Source organism: Sarcophilus harrisii, chromosome 1 (genome assembly GCF_902635505.1).
Source record: "Sarcophilus harrisii chromosome 1, mSarHar1.11, whole genome shotgun sequence".
NCBI classification, from domain to species: domain Eukaryota; kingdom Metazoa; phylum Chordata; class Mammalia; order Dasyuromorphia; family Dasyuridae; genus Sarcophilus; species Sarcophilus harrisii.
Genome location: NC_045426.1, coordinates 480,614,076 through 480,632,608, shown reverse-complemented (window position 1 = coordinate 480,632,608; position 18,533 = coordinate 480,614,076). Strand labels below are relative to the sequence as shown.

At 33.9% G+C, this 18,533-nt stretch overlaps 1 protein-coding gene across 2 annotated transcripts in view; it reads left to right on the top strand.

Moving 5' to 3' along the window:
* RNF138 (ring finger protein 138) overlaps positions 1–3,869 on the top strand; it is a 45,994-nt gene extending 42,125 nt beyond the window's left edge. For both annotated transcript variants that reach the window (XM_031946478.1, XM_031946479.1), the window contains one exon: positions 1,383–3,869. In XM_031946478.1, the coding sequence (XP_031802338.1) occupies positions 1,383–1,451 (69 nt within the window). In that variant the 3' untranslated portion in view covers positions 1,452–3,869. The remainder of the gene's footprint in view (positions 1–1,382) is intronic.
* The last annotated feature ends 14,664 nt before the right edge of the window (positions 3,870–18,533 follow it).

The following is an 18,533-nucleotide window of genomic DNA, read 5'->3' as shown; positions in this document are numbered from 1 at the left end:
GAATGTATGAGAGGTTAGTGGATGTATTGGAAGAATTTGGTAATTGGTTGGATATGGGGAAAGACGAAAGGGAAACATCAAGAATAAGTAAAAATGTCTGAAGATGTAGCTACAGTGGTGACTCTGCCACTTAGTGTAATCTTGGACAAGTTTTTTCTTTCTGGGCCCTGTTTTCCTCATCTCCATGATAATGAAGAGGTGAGTGATCTTTAAGGTCATTTTTTTATGCTTTGTATTTTTGTGACTGCAAAATTCTGAACCTTGTGACTAAGGTTAGTTGTGCCCTTGACAGAAATAGATATTTGAGGAAGGGTGAAATTAAAAAGCTCTAATGAGTTCAGTTTTTGATGTATTGAGTTTGAGATGCCATTGTTAATACCCAGATGGAGATATCCACCAGGCAATTGATTCAATTGAATAAGTTTTTTGTTGTTATTGTTCTTATGTTTTGAGGTTTTTGCATCTTTTTCTGTATTACTAGGGGCTTAGTGTAGTGTGCCTAATGGGCACTTAATAAATATTATTTAACTATTAACTTTTTATTATATTTCCAAATGTTATATTTCCAGATCATAGGAACAGTGTTTTTATATATATATATATATATATATATAAAACACCTTGATAGCTGAAACATTTAAAGCTATGTGTGGTAAAACTAATATATTTAAATGTAATATATAATTATGTGGCAGAATAGCAGAAATTGTGAAATTTTATAATCACCATGTCTGCTTACTGTTTAGTTTTGAAAAACTAAACAAAAACTTCAAATTTTCCCAGGTGCAAAAGTAAATACATTTCTTTTCGAAAAGATTTTTTTAAAGTTTGACTTCTGTATTCTCTCTCCTATACTCCCTCTTCCCCTATCTGAAAATACTTAGCAATTAAGATAAGACTTATGTTTATGCAGTAATGAAATACATTTCCATATTAGCCATGTTGCAAAAGAAAGCAGATTTAAAAAAACCCCCAAAAAATAAGATTTTAAATGTGTCCTTGGATTTGCATTTAGGCTCCAAAACATTCTTGTTCTATGCAATATTTTAAAGAATGTAAATTTCAGTCTTATAAATAGTAATTGGGTATTTTACTGGTACAGTTTTGATGTTAATTTTATGTAGAAGATAATGTGGTGGCTAAAATTCATTCATAAAGATTGGAAAATAAAGACTGGGAATAACAAACCAAATATAATGACAAATGTGAAATTTCTAATTGTGAAATATAAAATTTACCCTCTTTCATTGAAGATAAAAATTAATGTATTTATTTAGCTGGCTTTGACCAGCATTTAAAAATCCTTATGTAGTATGGATTGAAATCATTGAATATGCCTAAATGATAACTTACATTTTGATCGTTAATCTTTTTTTCTTTAGAATCTTCAGTTAGATGAGGAAACACAGTATCAAACTGCTGTTGAAGAATCTTATCAAGTAAACTTCTGAAGGTTGTAGTCATCTGCATCTTCTATCTGCAAGTGCCATCTTTGAGGGAAAAGCTACGTGAATTCACGTTTCAGTAACCTGATGTGTATATTAATAAAAAGGATTTCAGTCTACTCTGTTTTTATTGTAAAACAAGAATAGACTTTTAAAAAATGGAGGTTATAGTATTACTTAAACAGAAAGAATTTCCCTGTGGTGATGGTAAAAAATGGAATCTGCTGATGTAAATGTTGTACCTTATTCTTTTCTATGTTAAGCTTTCTTGAATTTCTCATTTCTTATTTTTTAATTTGATGCAGTTTTCCCACTTTATTCATTGTGCAGTAAATAATAGCAAATTTTTTTTAAAAAATGGATTAAACCCTTATAAATCTGAGCCAGTTATTACTACTATCAAAATGGAAATTTTGAGAATTAAATGGAAAGTCATTTTTTTTTTTGTGTGATTTGTAGCTGAAAAATTAATCTTAAATTTATATTTATAGATTCTAGTATTTTGAAGAGTAGTGAGATTTCTTTAGTAATATTAACACTTAAAGAAAGGAAGGTGAATGTTTCCATTCTGTTTCCTTATGTTAAAAATGTGGAGTATTGCATAGCTGTGTGACTTCCTTTTTGTCATTGGGAAGAAATTAAGTTTTATTTCTGTGGAAGACAGTTAAATCCCTAATCTCAGACTGTCAAAGACCATTAACACTGAAGAAACAGTTACTTGAGAGCAACCTTTGGTCCCAGAATTTAATAGTAGTGATACTAAGTAGTTATGACAACAGTGAGTTTAATGAAACGTTTTTCATGTTGAAGGTATTACATGCTGATAAACAGGTAATTTAAATGAGGTATATCCTCTTCTATGTATATAAGAAATTTTCTTTTATTCACAAAGGCTAAGGTGTATGCTATATATTTTTGGCACTTTTGCAGGTGATATACATGCACCGTTATCTGCTTAGATATGAAAAAAATGGAAAAGCAATATGGAGGTCAAAGGGTTTTTTATTGGACTAGTTAAATATTGTATAGTCACTAAAATTTCCAAAAACCCACTCAGAAACCAAATGCCAGGTTGTCCAGTTGGCTGCTAATTTTTTTTGGGGGGGGAGGGGGAAGAGATAGGGAGGTTGAGTTTACATGCATGTGTAGCACTCATAAAGAGTTTATGTCATAAAGAGACTAAAGTAATGAGAACAAATTCTTAAGCCAGAAAGTCTATCTCAGGACTTTGTAGTGATAGGATTATCTTGTACATTTTTTTTTTTTTTTGTCTTCACTTGTGGGAGTTGAGTGCTAGCACATGCATCATAAATTATCTTGCACTGGAGGGCCTAAATCATAGAATTAGGATAAAGAGTGGACTCTGACATTCCATGCTAATGAATACTGTTTACGCTATCTTTAAAAACAGCAGAAAATGGAAACCTCAAAAGTAGTTTGCTGCTAATATTGTGTAAAAAAATTCTATTTTGGTTTTGTTAAAACCCTCAATGTTAACTTTTCTACAGTGAACATTTCTTAACTGATTTAATAAAGATGTTAATTTTGGAAGTGATATTTTGTAAAAAAATTTTTCAAACAAGAGTAACTTACTTAATGGGTGTCCGCAATAATCACATAGGAAGCCATACACATAAATGAGCATAGCCTCTGTTCTGTCATTCCAAAGAGTGAAAGTTGACTACATACTTGAACATTATCATTTTGGTTACATACCCTTGGAATTACAATTATAACTAAAAAAAAAGACTTTGACCTAATTTTTTCCCCCCTAGTTTAAAGCAATAAGTTCAATAGTTGAATAATTTAAATATATCAAAGTATTTTGAGACTTGGATATAACTTTAAAAGCCGAATGGCTATGGTGTATAAGTTGACTGGTAGTTCATTTGAAAGAATTGCCTTTTGAAAAGCACTGTAGCCTATTTAATTTGTGACTTAAGTTAAATATCTGTAATGTTTGGGGTGACCATGTCTCTCTATATATCTACATAAGACTTTTGCATAAGCATAATGTTAATGTTTTAAAAAGTTCCTATTTGAGAATATGGGGCTAATAATGTCACTATTTTAGGAGGTTTATTCAGGTACCAAGTAACCTAGGTATGGAACAAAAAATTCTAAGATTGAAAATAAAGAAATTGAAGTAATCAGATATGTTTCAGACTGTCTTCCATTTGTTAATGAATTAGGAAAGACTAGGGCTAATGGGTTCACAATATAAGTTCAGAATGAAAGTCTATGAGAATTTTTACTTGAGTTGGGGGATGGGGGCATTGCTTATGGTCAAAATGAAATGTTTAAATTTCACCATACCACTTAGGAAAACCATTCTCTTCAACCAATTACATTGTATGTTGTAAAACACACTGTCTTATTTGAGATGTATTGATTTATTTTTCAATTAAAAGCTTTTCCCCCTTCTATTTGTTGTTCATTGAAACTTGTCTAGAGACAAAGATGGCAAAATGACTTCTGTAGTCTTCCTTAAAAGTTGAAAAGAAAATTAATTTTTTTTCTTAAGGGAAGGAAGTTTATAGTGTAATGCTTTCATAGTGTTGAATTTAACAACAGGAACAACAACAAAACCAAACTACTTTCATTCTCATTTTTTCTCTCTCTCACTCACTAGTTGGATTGGAAATTGAGCCATTTTTATATTGAAGAAGTTATCCTTAAGCAAGTTGTCAGGAGCCTGAGAGTATATTGCCAGTACTATGTGATGCTCGCATTAGAAACCCAATAAATATTTTTTGATTGCTTTACTTAATGAGTTCTTATAGAGAAACCCTTAAGGCCTGCTATTAGTTGTAAACAGTATGCTTATCAATCTCTGGTATTACCTTTGGGCCATAATCTGCAGAATTTTTAAGTGTTCATACTACTGCCTTGAAAGGACTAATTTTTCCTGTTTCACCAACGTTGAAATATGCACATGTAATGAATATTCATTAAGACCGCCCTTAGGAATCTCTGTGACTTGATTGGATTCTTTCTAGAGGTATCTACTGTTTTCTTTCATGCCTTGGCTCTTGTTTGAAGACCTAAATAGATAACACTTTCCTCAGCTGCTTAGATCTTAAATGGGGTTTCACTGAAAATATAAAATTTCCTTGATCAAGAAAAATAGGGGACCCTGTTTTCTCTTAGGATCATTATGTCATTTGAAAAAGGCTAAAAATCAAATTGCTCTTTTTATTTGACTTTGTAAATCTAACGCTTGGCATATACAAAGCATATGTTGACTTAAATTGAAAGTAAATGATTCAAAATACAGGTTATTGTAGTTGATGCAGCATTAGATTTATAGCCAACGGCCTTGAATTAAAATCCCAATTTTGCATGATTGTGGATGATCATCCTTTTTCTGAGTTTGTTTTAATTGGTCATGTCAAAAAATGTTCGTCTTTAAGTTCAGAAAGTTCAGAAGGAACTAGTAAGGCTTTTAAGAAAGTTGTGGAAGTAGAGGATAGAGATTACAAAAGATAGACAATTTTTACTTTGAAAACTAAATTGTTTAGTAATTATGAGTACTTAGTACTCATTACAAATTACATTGTATATTACAGTACACATTAGTAAATATGAGAAATGATATAAAGTGTGGAAAGTTATTTACAGTAGTTTTCAGTAATCAAAATCCAAAATACAAAAGTTGTCTCAAAGGTGTAATGCCAAGGGCAAGTCCTGAAAATGTGGCCAAATGACATGAAAAGTTTTTTTTTTTAATTTATTTTCCTATTCATGACTTTATTTAGGAATGATTTTTTTTTTTTAATTTAAAGCTTTTTTATTTACAAAACATGCATGGGTAATTCTTCAATACTAATCTGTAATCCTCAGAATTAAAGTACATTTACATTTCCTGAGAGGATATTCAAGTCTTTTGCTTGGATTAATCTTAGTATATGCAATTGTGGAAACTATTTTTTTAATATTAAAAAATCTTATTTTTTAAATTAAATCTTATTTACAAAACATATACGTAGGTAATTTTTCAACATTGACCCTTGCAAAACCTCCTGTTCCAAATTTTCCCTTCCCCCCCAAATGGCATGTAGTCCAATACATGTTAAATATATTAAAATATATTTTGTATCCAATATATATATACATATTTATATAGTTAACTTGCTGCACAAGAAAGATCAAGAAGGAAGAAAAAATTACAAAAGAAAACAAAATGCAAGCAAACAACAGAAAGTGAAAATGCTATGTTGTGGTCCACACTTAGTTCCCATAGTCCTCTCTCTGGCTGTAGATGGCTCTCTTCATCACTGAGCAGTTAGAATTGGTTTGAATCATGTCATTGTTGAAGAGAGCCATGTCCATCAGAATTGATCGTTGTATAGTCTTGTTATTGCCATGTATAATGATCTGGTTCTGCTCATTTCACTCAGCATTGGTTCATAGGTCATTTTTTAAAGAATACTATTCCTTAATATTCATATACTACAACTTATTCAGCCATTCTCCAACTGATAAGGTTTCCAGTTTCTTGCCACTACAAAAAAGGGCTGCCACGAACATTTATGCATATATGGATCCCTTTCCCTCCTTTAAGATCTCTTTGGCTTATAAGTCCAGTAGAAACTGCTAAGTCAAAGGGTATGCATGTAGAGGGCTGAAACTATTGAATCAATGCTCTGAGGTCAGGACTGCTGAGCACTTGAGGCTAACTACTGATTGGACAATACTCTATGGGCATATGCTTGGAAAATGGCCTTTGCCACTATCCTGTGCTGGCTCAATGATTGGTGTATACAGAGGATTGTAGGAGGGACTAAGGGGTGGAGTAAGACTAGCCAGAGTCAGTCTTTGGAGGTAGAGGAGGGAGGAGGAAGGTCACGGAGATTCTACTTCCATCCTGTTCAATCCTGCGTCTAAGACCAAGAAAAAAGACTTAAGGACTTTTGCTTATCCTGACTCCGGCTGATTCTGAGGTATCTGGGGTGCTAGCGAGGTCATCACATATGGACAGTTGCAGATTGCTCTCCAGAATGGTTGGATTCATTCACAGTTCCACTGACAGTGTATCAGTGTCCCAGTTTTCCCACATCCTCTCTAACATTCATCATCTGACATGAAAAGTTTTTAAAGGGTTTTCTTAATATGACTACATGAAAGCATCCTCCAGGTCATCAATAGTAAGGTAAGAAAGTAAAATTGAGGTTACATTTTATTCCAGGCAAATTCCAAAGATGGTAAAAGGAAAGGAAAAAGTTGGAAGGACTAGGAGGACAAGCACACTAAAGCATTGTATGGCTATTAAGTGGTCCAATTATTCAGAATTGGAAATTTGCAAAAAAAAGTGACTAAACAGCCCAAAACACCGGTTGACCAAATGATCTCGCCACAAGGCACATATCCCAAGGAAGTCAAATAAAGTCATCCAATCAATCAACCAGAATTTATTTTTCTTTTTTTTTTTTTTTTTTTTTTTTTTTAATTTAATAGCCTTTAATTTACAGGATATATATACATGGGTAACTTTACAAGCATTAACAATTGCCAAACCTCTTTTTCCAATTTTTCACCTTTTACCCCACCCCCCCCCACCCCCTCCCCTAAATGGCAGGATGACCAGTAGATGTTAAATATATTAAAATATAACTTAGATACACAATAAGTATACATGACCACAACATTATTTTGCTGTACAAAAAGAATCAGACTCTGAATTATTGTACAATTAGCTTGTGAAGGAAATCAAAGATGCAGGTGTGCATAAATATAGGGACTGGGAATTCAATGTAATGGTTTTTAGTCATCTCCCAGAGTTCTTTTTCTGGGTATAGCTAGTTCAGTTCATTACTGCTCCATTAGAAATGATTTGGGTGATCTCGTTGCTGAGGATGGCCTGATCCATCAGGACTGGTCATCATCTAGTATTGTTGTTGAAGTATATAATGATCTCCTGGTCCTGCTCATTTCACTTAGCATCAGTTCGTGTAAGTCTCTCCAGGCCTTTCTGAAATCATCCTGTTGGTCATTTCTTACAGAACAGTAATAGAATTTATTTTTCTTAAGAGTGAGAGTGTGTGTGTGTGTGGGTGTGTGGGTGGGAGGGTGGGTGGCAATTGGGGTTAAGTGACTTGCCCAGGGTCACACAGCTAGGATGTGTCTGAGGTCAAATTTGAACTCTGGTCCTCCCGACTTCAGGGCTGATGTTCTATCTACTACGCCACCTAGCTGCCTAACCAGCATTTATTTTTAATGTCTTCATACTTTCTCGATAACTGTTTCAAGCTTGGGGAATATAGCTACAAGGAGCCAAACAATTTCTCCTTTCAAAGAATTTACATGCTAACATGTCCAATATGTACCAAAATATAGGAAAAGTCTTTGTGATAATAAAGAATTGGAAAATATTTTAAAATACCCATTTTATTGAAAGATAACTGAAAAGCTGGTATATGAATGGATGGAATATTCTACACTAAGAATATGAGGAATTCTGAGAAACGTGAGTCTTCCATGACCTTAGGCAGAATGAATTAGAAGAAAGAAGACTACAATAGAAGAAAAATTGTCATGAAAAGGAAGTTGAACTGAATAATGGGGAAAAAACCACACATGAAGACTGGAGAAAAGATTGAAATTCATCCTATCACAGAGGTGATAAGCTCCTAGAATAAAATATTGTATAAATTGTTAGACAAGATTTTTTTTTTTGTCCGTTTCAGAAAAGATAATTCAGTGGGGAAGGGGGGATAGTAGGAAATTAAAGATGAAGGGAATTAATAGAAAAGTCTTTACAATAATAATATGAAAGAACTATGGACATGAACAATCATGGACAGAGGACAGAAAGAAGGTAGATTATGAAGTTCTTGAGGGTAGGGTCTGTTTTGCTGCTTTTTTGTATCCCCAGCTACTTAGCAGTGTTTTGACATATTGCATGTAGATGCTTCATAAATGTTTATTGTTAGATTGATTCCATTTTGTTTCCATTTCTCCTAACAAAGCATGATTTTCAGATGAGAAAAAATAGAATGAAAGTGGTAAAACAAGTATTAAAACTCTTAAGTGGAAAAATGCTGTTAGAGAGTTGCTCTCAATTTGAAAAAATTGAGACTACATCCTAATGTACTGAAAGAATTTGCTGACTTGATTTCTGAATTGCAATGAGTATATTTTGGAAATCTTGTAGAAAAGGAAAGATAAGAAAATCATCTCATTTCTTTAAAATAAAAAAGTCTAAATGATGAAATTCTCATAATGTTTACTAATGACTTGATTGATTTTCAGCAAATCTATACATTTTTACAATAAAAATTTTTTATTGATATATTGGTATATCATTTATGTTTCCTAATGTTGATTTCTCTTCTGTCTCTTCTGGGAAACCCTCTCTTCTATACAATGAGATAAAAATAGAAAAAACTTAACCAACATGTTAAAAATATCTGACATTTTAACATAGCCATAATTCCTCATTTCTGCAAAGATGTGAGAACTACCTTCTCATAATCCATTCAGTTATAATTTTGTAGAATTTGTAGTTTTTTTTTCAATTACAGTTCATTTGTTATTATCATTGTATAAATTTATCCTGGTTCTGTGTATTTTATTTTGTATTATTTCATATAAACCTGTGCTCTACTCAGTCAATTACCTTCATATCACTATTTAGCCATTCTCCAACTGATGGTCATCACATGCCAAGTGGAATTTATTATCTTTCTCTTTCAGGCCTACACATTTCCCAAATGTCCTTATTCAAAGATGGCACTATATCCTCCTTCATTCTGATTTGCAGCCTTCTGTCATTTCATTCCTTATTCCATATAGCCATTCAGTTGCAAAATACTGTTTGTAACCTTTACCACACCTGACATATATATCCTTTCTACACTTAGACAACTATCTCCTTATCATTTTTTGCCTGGATGAATGCAATAGCTTTATCAATTTGTCCCTTTTCTAATCTAGCTACTAATGTGAATTTTCTAAAGCATACATCTAAGCTTTCTTCCACCTTCACTCTTTTTTTCATCATTACTATGTATTCCAGTGCCTCTATAACCTCTGGAAATAAACATTTAAATTTTTTGACATTTGAAGCACTTTATAACCTAGACCCTTTTTAAAGTTATTTTTTCCTTCTCTCTAAACACTGGTATAATCCTGTCAAACTGGCCTACTTGTTGATCCTTGCACAATCCTTAAAGGACTGGAGGAACATTGAACTAGAGGTGGCATCTAAAGTTCCTTCCAGCTCTAAATTATGATTGTATGAAATCCCTCTCATATCTGCCGTTTTGAATATCCATTCCATGTTTTGATTCTTGCTACCTCTATATTCCACTCTCCACTCATAAGATTTGACTAATTTCCCCCCCCCCCCCCCCAATGAGTCTGTGAAATATTGAAATGATCAAATTAGCCTGGAGGCACCAATAGTAAACGGTTTTTAAAATGAATGTTGTAGAATTTGTTGCAACTTCCCACTATCCACCATCTGGGGCTGGACAGCACCCCTGAGCCCTCATCTTTTGATCTGACCCACCTTGTTTGATTACCTTACTGATACTATAGTGCAAGACATTTTTCCTCAAAAGAAATTTCAGTATAGTTTGGATGAATATCACTTTTTCCACACCAAATCTGAGAATCTCCTGGAATGAAGTTCTTTCAAGAATAAAGGGCTTTGAGAACCATATATGTATGTGGCAAATTTATTTACTCCCTTTTCCTAAGTCTTTTTGATCTTTTGTTGTTATTGTGTCATTTTTCATTTGTTTCTGACTTTGTAGCCCCCTCTGGGATTTTCCTGACAAAGATACTGGAGTGATTTGCCATTTCTTCAGCTTTTTATGGATGAGGAAATTAGAACAAACAGCGTTAAGTTGCCCAGGAACAACACATAGCTACTAAGTAAATGTCTGAAGAGTAGATTTGAACTCAGTAACAAGTCTCCCTGATTTCAGACCACACCCTTTATCCTCTACACCATTCTGATCATTTTCTGGAGATTTGTAAAAAGCCCTGCTACAAAAGGAATGCTATAGATATACTATACTTAGATTTCAGCATAAAGTATTTGATAAGTTGATAATAGATTAATATTACTGTAACATCCTCTCTCTGAATACTTGTTTGGGTATCTGACTTGTGACCAAATTGTTCTCTTTAGCTATGAATGGATGTAATTTTACTTATTAGAAACAGGTGATTAGTGCTTTTGTCATTGGAAATGGGAGCTTGCACAGGGAAATAATGATACCTTTAGAAATTTAACTTTTTTTTTTCTTTACACAAGTATATAACACCTACTTCCACCCAGGTGAAGTAATGTTTTTTTCCTGAGGACTAACCTTTTCCTTCAAAAATGTTTAGTGTGAAGCTGTGTACCATTATAAGGGAGATTGTTGGAGAAACATCCAGATCTGGAGAAAGATCTGGAATCCAGACCTGGTTGACAGGTGAGCCAAGACTTTGAATACTATATTAGAGCCTCAAAGCTGCAGATGTGTTTGTATCTGATTCATATTATGTCCTTTGACTTGCAGCATCTTCTAGTGGGAATGTTAACTTAGCATGAGTAACTTTTGTCTTAAGTTACCAATTTGCGAATAGTTATGTAAGGTTTTTTTTTCAATTATAAACACTTTGAGTGGGTTAATTTGTTAATATGTGTGTGTCACCCTAGTCTGGTTTAACTTGTTAATGTGTATGAACTTCAAATCTAATAAACAAGTAATAGATACTTGTCTATAATATTAGCTTTAATTGGTAATTTCCTTTCATCTGTATATAAGTTTGGATTACCAATCAGGTTTTAGACAAACCCAACAGCCTCAGCCATCATTCTGCTTCTGGATAATCAACAGATCTGACTCCTATATTCCCTGCACTTGCTAGAGAGGAAACTTTTCAGACTACTACGTTGAACATATCTCTGGTGAGACACTGAGGGAACTTTATCATGAACACCAATATAAAGCACTCTCACAGGGCCCTGTAGCAAACCATGTTGGTGGTTTTGTTCCTAGAGGGATTGATTATTGTTATTGTTTGTTAAATATTGATTGATTGATTGATATTGTTAAATAGATGATAATGTGTGCATTAATAAAGCATTACTGGATACATTTATGGATGTTAGTGTTATTAGTGTACTGCTAGCCCTAGTAAGTATACATAATGCTATATCAGGGTTATATGTATGTTTTGAATTACATCGCTAGTTCTAGGGAACTTTTTTTTTTTTTTTTTTTTTGCTGAGGCATTTGGGGGTTAAGTGACTTGTCCAGAGTTACATAGCCAGGAAATGTTAAGTGTCTAAGGCCAGATTTGAACTCAAGTCCTCCTGACTTCAGGACTGGTGCTCTATCCACTACATCAACTAACTATCCCTTCTTGGGAACATTTTCTGTGATGCAAATGTTTCTTTTTTCTTTGGTTGAATTGAGGTATCTTATTCTCAGCTGAAATACTAATTTATTCTTGTATATTCTTTATATTCTAAATTATATGCCAGCCCAGTTTCTATTTGTAATTTTTTTTCATAAATAGGTTTATTGGTTATTAATACTAATTTTTTTGTATAACCATTATTTGGCAGTAAGCTGATGAGTATTAGTTAAAGGCTACTCTCTCAGAGCAATTAGGGAAATGGTTTTCATTCTGAACTTAGACTTATATCTCTGGATCAGAGATATTCAAGGAGTGGCAGATAGGTAAAATTCTAAGTCTTCTTGGAGATAGAAGAGATGGCTCAACATTGATGGTCCTGTCTGCCCTCCTTCCTCCCCTCCCCCCATCCCAAATCGGTCTGCTGGTGGTGCAGGGTGTGTCTCCTTGTATTTATCAAAAAGATGGATCAGATTACAGATCACATCTATCTAGAAGTTATATTTTGATATTTACATAGCTTTACTTAGCCTGACACAGTTTTGTTGAGTTTTTTGGACAGTACTATTTTTATAGTATTGGTCCCCCTTCAAATCCTCCCATGCCCAAATTTGCTCTTAATTATCTTGAAAGGAATGACATTTATTTATTCAACAAATGGTTATGAAGTGCCTACCACATAAAATGTATGTAAAGATATAAAGGGCTAAAACTCTGCCACTTACAGCTAATTACCTATTGGACAATACTTTATTAGCATATGCTTGGAAAATGACCCTTCTCACTATTCTGTGCTGGTTCGATCTTTTGGGGTGTACAGAGAATTGTAGGAGGGATTAGGGGGTGGAGTAAGACAAGCCAGAGTCACTTTGGACAAGGACGAGGAGGAGAGAGGAGGATGGTGGCGAGCCTTGTGGAGGTTTGTCTGTTTCCTTTATTTCTCTCCCTAAAGACCAAGGACTTTTCCTGATCCTGACTCTGGCTTATCCTGAGGTCAACAGGGAGCTAAATGGATGTCACATTAAGAAGATGAAATAAGTTTATAAGCCAATAGATGAGATGACATGCACAAATAATTATAGTACAAGCAAAATGTAAAAGTTCAAAGTTCAAAGGCAAAAGTACAAACAGGGATGTGCTGGTAAATACTTTATAAATGGGTCTCAAAAATGTGTATATGATCCACTTTTAAGTTTAACTGACATTTTTAACATTTTCTCCATTACTTTCTTAATTGTAGCCAATCACAAAACAATAATTTGTTTTTTCTGATTTGTTTGCAGATTTCCAAGGAGTAAATCCTCACACTGGTTGAGCTTCTTGGAAACAAATACTTTAGAATAAGGAGCAATCACCTCCCAATATCATTGTTAATAATGAAAAAAATTTATCCTTATTAAATGTTATAATGAGTGGAAATCAGCATAGTTACATTGAAACCTGTAGAAAATAACACAAAAATATTTTTTTTCTTTTTTTTTTCTTTTTTATTTAATAGCCTTTTATTTACAGGTTATATGCATGGGTAACTTTACAGCGTTAACAATTGCCAAATCTCTTGTTCCAATTTTTCACCTCTTACCCCACCCCTCCCTAGATGGCAGGATGACCAGTAGATGTTAAATACATTAAAATATAAATTAGATACACAATAAGTATACATGACCAAAACATTATTTTGCTATATAAAAAGAATCAGACTCTGAAATATTGTACAATTAGCTTGTGAAGGAAATCAAAAATGCAGGTGGGCATAAATATAGGGATTAGAATTCAATGTAATGGTTTTAGTCATCTCCCAGAGTTCTTTCTCTGGGTGTAGCTGGTTCAGTTCATTACTGCTCCATTGGAAATGATTTGGTTGATCTCATTGCTGAGGATGGCCAGGTCCATCAGAACTGGTCATCATATAGTATTGTTGTTGAAGTATATAATGATCTCCTGGTCCTACTCATTTCACTCAGCATCAGTTGTGTAAGTCTCTCCAGGCCTTTCTGAAATTATCCTGTTGGTCATTTCTTACAGAACAGTAATATTCCATAATATTCATATACCACAATTTATTCAGCCATTCTCCAACTGATGGACATCCATTCAGTTTCAGTTTTAGCCACTACAAAAGGGCTGCCACAAACATTCGTCACATACAGGTCCCTTTCCCTTCTTTATAATCTCTTTGGGATATAAGCCCAGTAGTAACACTGTTGGATCAAAGGGTATGCACAGTTTGATAACTTTTGAGCATAATTCCAAACTACTCTCCAAAATGGTTGGATTCGGTCACAACTCCACCAACAATGCATCAGTGTCCCAGTTTTCCCACATCCCCTCCAACAATCATCATTATTTTTTCCTGTCATCTTAGCCAATCTGACAGGTGTAACACAAAAATATTAAGGAAATATTGCATTCTTAAGAAGAGAAAGAATATTAAAAAAAAAGCATAGATAAAAAGTTGAAGAAAAGGAGAGAGAGAAAAGCAATGAATTTAAAACTTATAAATTTGTAAGATTTTTGTGCATCCAAAAAGTTTTCATAGTTAATTTTTTCCTCCTGGGATCTTTGTGATATAGGAAAGAGTACTGGATCTGAGTCCTAAATTTAAATTCTAATTTCTGATCTTTGATTAGACAGATGAGGAAACTGAGTTACAGAATAAAAAGTTGCCTGAGGTCACAGAGGTTGTAAATAAAGCTGGGATTTGAATCCAAGGCTTTTTATATAAAATGCAGCATACTTTTCATTGCATTTTGCTGTCTTCTGAGGTAGGACAATATGATCATATCTAATTTTACAAAAGTCATTTTGACACAAGGCATAGAGAATTTGTCATCCTATTTAAGAACACATAAAGCAAGTTTTGAAAGTTGGGGTAGGATGATAAGACTGTCCACTATAAATAAATCCTGTATTCCACTGTCTTCCAAAGTGACAACAAATTCAATGAATTGATTCAAAGATATTAACGAGAGGAAACTAGGTTCTTTTGAACTAAAATATTTAAATTTTAGACTTGAGTGTTAGATCTTCAGGGCTGTAGTAGCATTTTTTCATGTCAGGTTTTAGATTGGGATGTTCTAATCTGAGCCATATTTACAGGGGTCATGGCTCTGTCTGCACTGGTCCCTGCTGCTCCCCAAGGTCCACCACTATGGGTCTTCTATGGGGATTTCTCCCTCCTCTCTTGCTCCCTCCAGATAGACTACATGTATGAATATACTGATAAATGTTTAACAACTGAGACCAAAACCTCAGAATGTGCACAACAAACAACTTTTAAGTTTAACTTACCTTATTAATCTTTTTTCCATCACTCTCAGCAAGCTAGAATTAGGGTTAGAAATATATCAAGTCTTATTGATTCATTGTTGGTGGAGTTGTGAACGAATCCAACCATTTTGGAGAGTAGTTTGGATCTATGCTCAAAAAGTTATCAAACTGTGCATACCCTTTGATCCAGCAGTGTTACTACTGGGATTATATCCCAAAGAGATTATAAAGAAGGGAAAGGGACCTGTATGTGCACGAATGTTTGTGGCAGCCCTTTTTGTAGTGGCTAGAAACTGGAAACTGAATGGATGTCCATCAGTTGGAGAATGGCTGAATAAATTGTGGTATATGAAAATTATGGAATATTACTGTTCTGTAAGAAATGACCAACAGGATGATTTCAGAAAGGCCTGGAGAGACTTACACGAACTGATGCTGAGTGAAATGAGCAGGACCAGGAGATCATTATATACTTCAACAACAATACTATATGATGACCAGTTCTGATGGACCTGGCCATCCTCAGCAACGAGATCAACCAAATCATTTCTAATGGAGCAGTAATGAACTGAACTAGCTATACCCAGAAAAAGAACTCTGGGAGATGACTAAAAACCATTACATTGAATTCCCAATCCCTATATTTATGCACACCTGCATTTTTGATTTCCTTCACAAGCTAATTGTACAATATTTCAGAGTCTGATTCTTTTTGTACAGCAAAATAACGTTTTGGTCATGTATACTTATTGTGTATCTAATTTATATTTTAATATATTTAACATCTACTTCATCCTGACATTTAGGGGAGGGGGTGGGGGGGTAAGAGGTGAAAAATTGGAACAAGAGGTTTGGCAATTGTTAATGCTGTAAAGTTACCCATGTATATATCCTGTAAATAAAAGGCTATTAAATAAAAAAAAAAAAAAAAAAAAAAGAGAAAAAAAAAAGAAATATATCAAGTCTTAATTTGTAATATTTGCTAATTTTTAAGTGTAAATTTTAACCCCTAATATTTAACAATTTGCTCTTTTGAAATGATTCAAATAGGCTCCAGACTACATGTATCTTTGTACATGTTTTGATCTTACCAGAAAGCTATGGGGCTCATTTGCATGTGCCTGATTGATTTTGCTGGAGTCCTCCTTTCCCATTGATGGAAGACTGTTGACTGACTTTTTGTAAAGTCCTGAGGTGGAAGAAATAACTTAGTACAGTTTCTCATTGGATTTCTTGGTCATTATTTGATCTGGTGTGACTTTCAGGTTCTTATTGCAACAGGTGTAGAGGAACTGGACATCTTAGACAAAAGTCTGTATCTTATAAAACCAATTTTCCCCCCTATTTTCAGTATTTTGTTCTAGAAGATCTAGTTTACTCCTTTATAAATCATCCTTTTATAGTTATAAATACTGAGGGAGGGTCCAAATAGAATAGATCACAAAGCACAATAGGGGACATACCTTGACTCAGGCACGAATTCCTAATTCAGCTTCTAAAGTTGGACAGATGATAAAACAAAGAATGGAAAAATATCAAAAACTATAGTAAATCTAGAGATCCTCTGCAAAATGAGGAACAACTGTGTAACAATTGTAAACAGTGATTCAAAGGAAAAATTGGATTTTCCACACAAGAACTACAAAAATTCCTAGAAGAAATGAATCAAGAGGAAGAAATGAAACCAAAGCTCTATAGCAGAAAAGAATTGGAAAAATAAATAGCTTAGAGGAGAAAGTAGTAAATCTTGTTCAAATAACAGATTCCCTAAAAACTAGGAAGGATACAGTGCAATATAATAAAATACTGAACCGGGAAGTCAGGAGAAATGGGTTTTTGTTTTCAAGTCTGTCCCTGTGGGCAGGTGATTTAAATGGAAAAAACTGGGAACCATTAAGTCTAACCCATATCCAAATGAGAACCCCCTATTCAACAACTCTAATGAGTAGTGTTCCAATCTCTTACGGAAACTCTCTAGTAGTTGTCACCAGGCCATGGCAATCCTTCTATTTTTGTATAGCACTAAATCATTGGAAAGCTACTCTATATGTTGAATGAAAATCAGTCTCTGCACTTTCTGCCTATTGATTCTAGTTCTGCTCCATAGGGCCTTCAGATATATTTGAAAACAGTTTTCATTTCTCTGTATCTCATTTTACTCCTCATCCACAAAGTGAAGGAGTTGAACTAGACACTCTTTTCTCTCCAGCACTTAAAAAAAAAATCAATATTCTTAATGCTTTTAGGAGATTTAAAGTGGCTTCATTATTGTTCCCTAAGACTTACTCTTGCTTGTCCTTTTTAAGTATATTATTTCTTCTTTCCTGGAAACGTTGGAGGGGGAGGGTCTATAAAAGTTATTTTATGGAAAAAGTGGCTGTAACTCCTACTTCACAACTATTCCTTCTTTCTACCTCCCTCCTCTGAATATAAAACAAATTGTATACTATATTTAATGTATAAACAATAAATACAAATTTTCTTTTTTATTAAAAACTTTATATATATCAATGAACTTTTAACATAAAGAGAATAAAAATTGCATGCTTGTGAATTATTACATATAATTTTTTAAAAAATTAATTAATTAATTAATTAATTTATTTTTAAATAACTTTTTATTGACAGAACCCATGCCAGGGTAGTTTTTTACATTATCCCTTGCACTCACTTCTGTTCCGATTTTTCCCCTCCCTCCCTCCACCCTCTCCCCAAAGATGGCAAGCAGTCCTATACATGTTAAATAGATTGCAGTGGATCTTGGATATAATTTATGTGTGCAGAACCGAACAGTTTTCTTGTTGCTCAGGGAGAATTGGATTTAGAAGGTATAAATAACCTGGGAAGAAGAACAAAAATGCAAGCAGTTTACATTCATTTCCTAGTGTTCTTTCTTTGGGTGTAGCTGCTTCTGCCCATCCTTGATCAATTGAAACTCAATTGGATCTTGTCTTTGTTGAAGAAATCCACTCCCATCAGAATACATCCTCATACAGTATCACTGTTGAGGTATATAATGATTTCCTGGTTCTGCTCATTTCGCTCAGCATCAGTTCATGTAAGTCTCTCCAAGCCTCTCTGTATTCATCCTGTTGGTCATTTCTTACAGAACAATAATATTCCATAACATTCATATACCACAATTTACTCAACCATTCTCCAATTGATGGGCATCCATTCATTTTCCAGCTTCTGGCCACTACAAACAGGGCTGCCACAAACATTTTGGCACATATTGGTCCCTTTCCCTTTTTTAGTATCTCTTTGGGGTATAAACCCAGTAGAGACACTGCTGGATCAAAGGGTATGCACAGTTTGATAACTTTTTGGGCATAGTTCCAAATTGCTCTCCAGAATGGCTGGATGTATTCACAATTCCAGCAACAATGTATCAATGTCCCTGTTTTCCCACATCCCCTCCAACATTCTGCATTATCTTTCCCTGTCATTCTGGCCAAT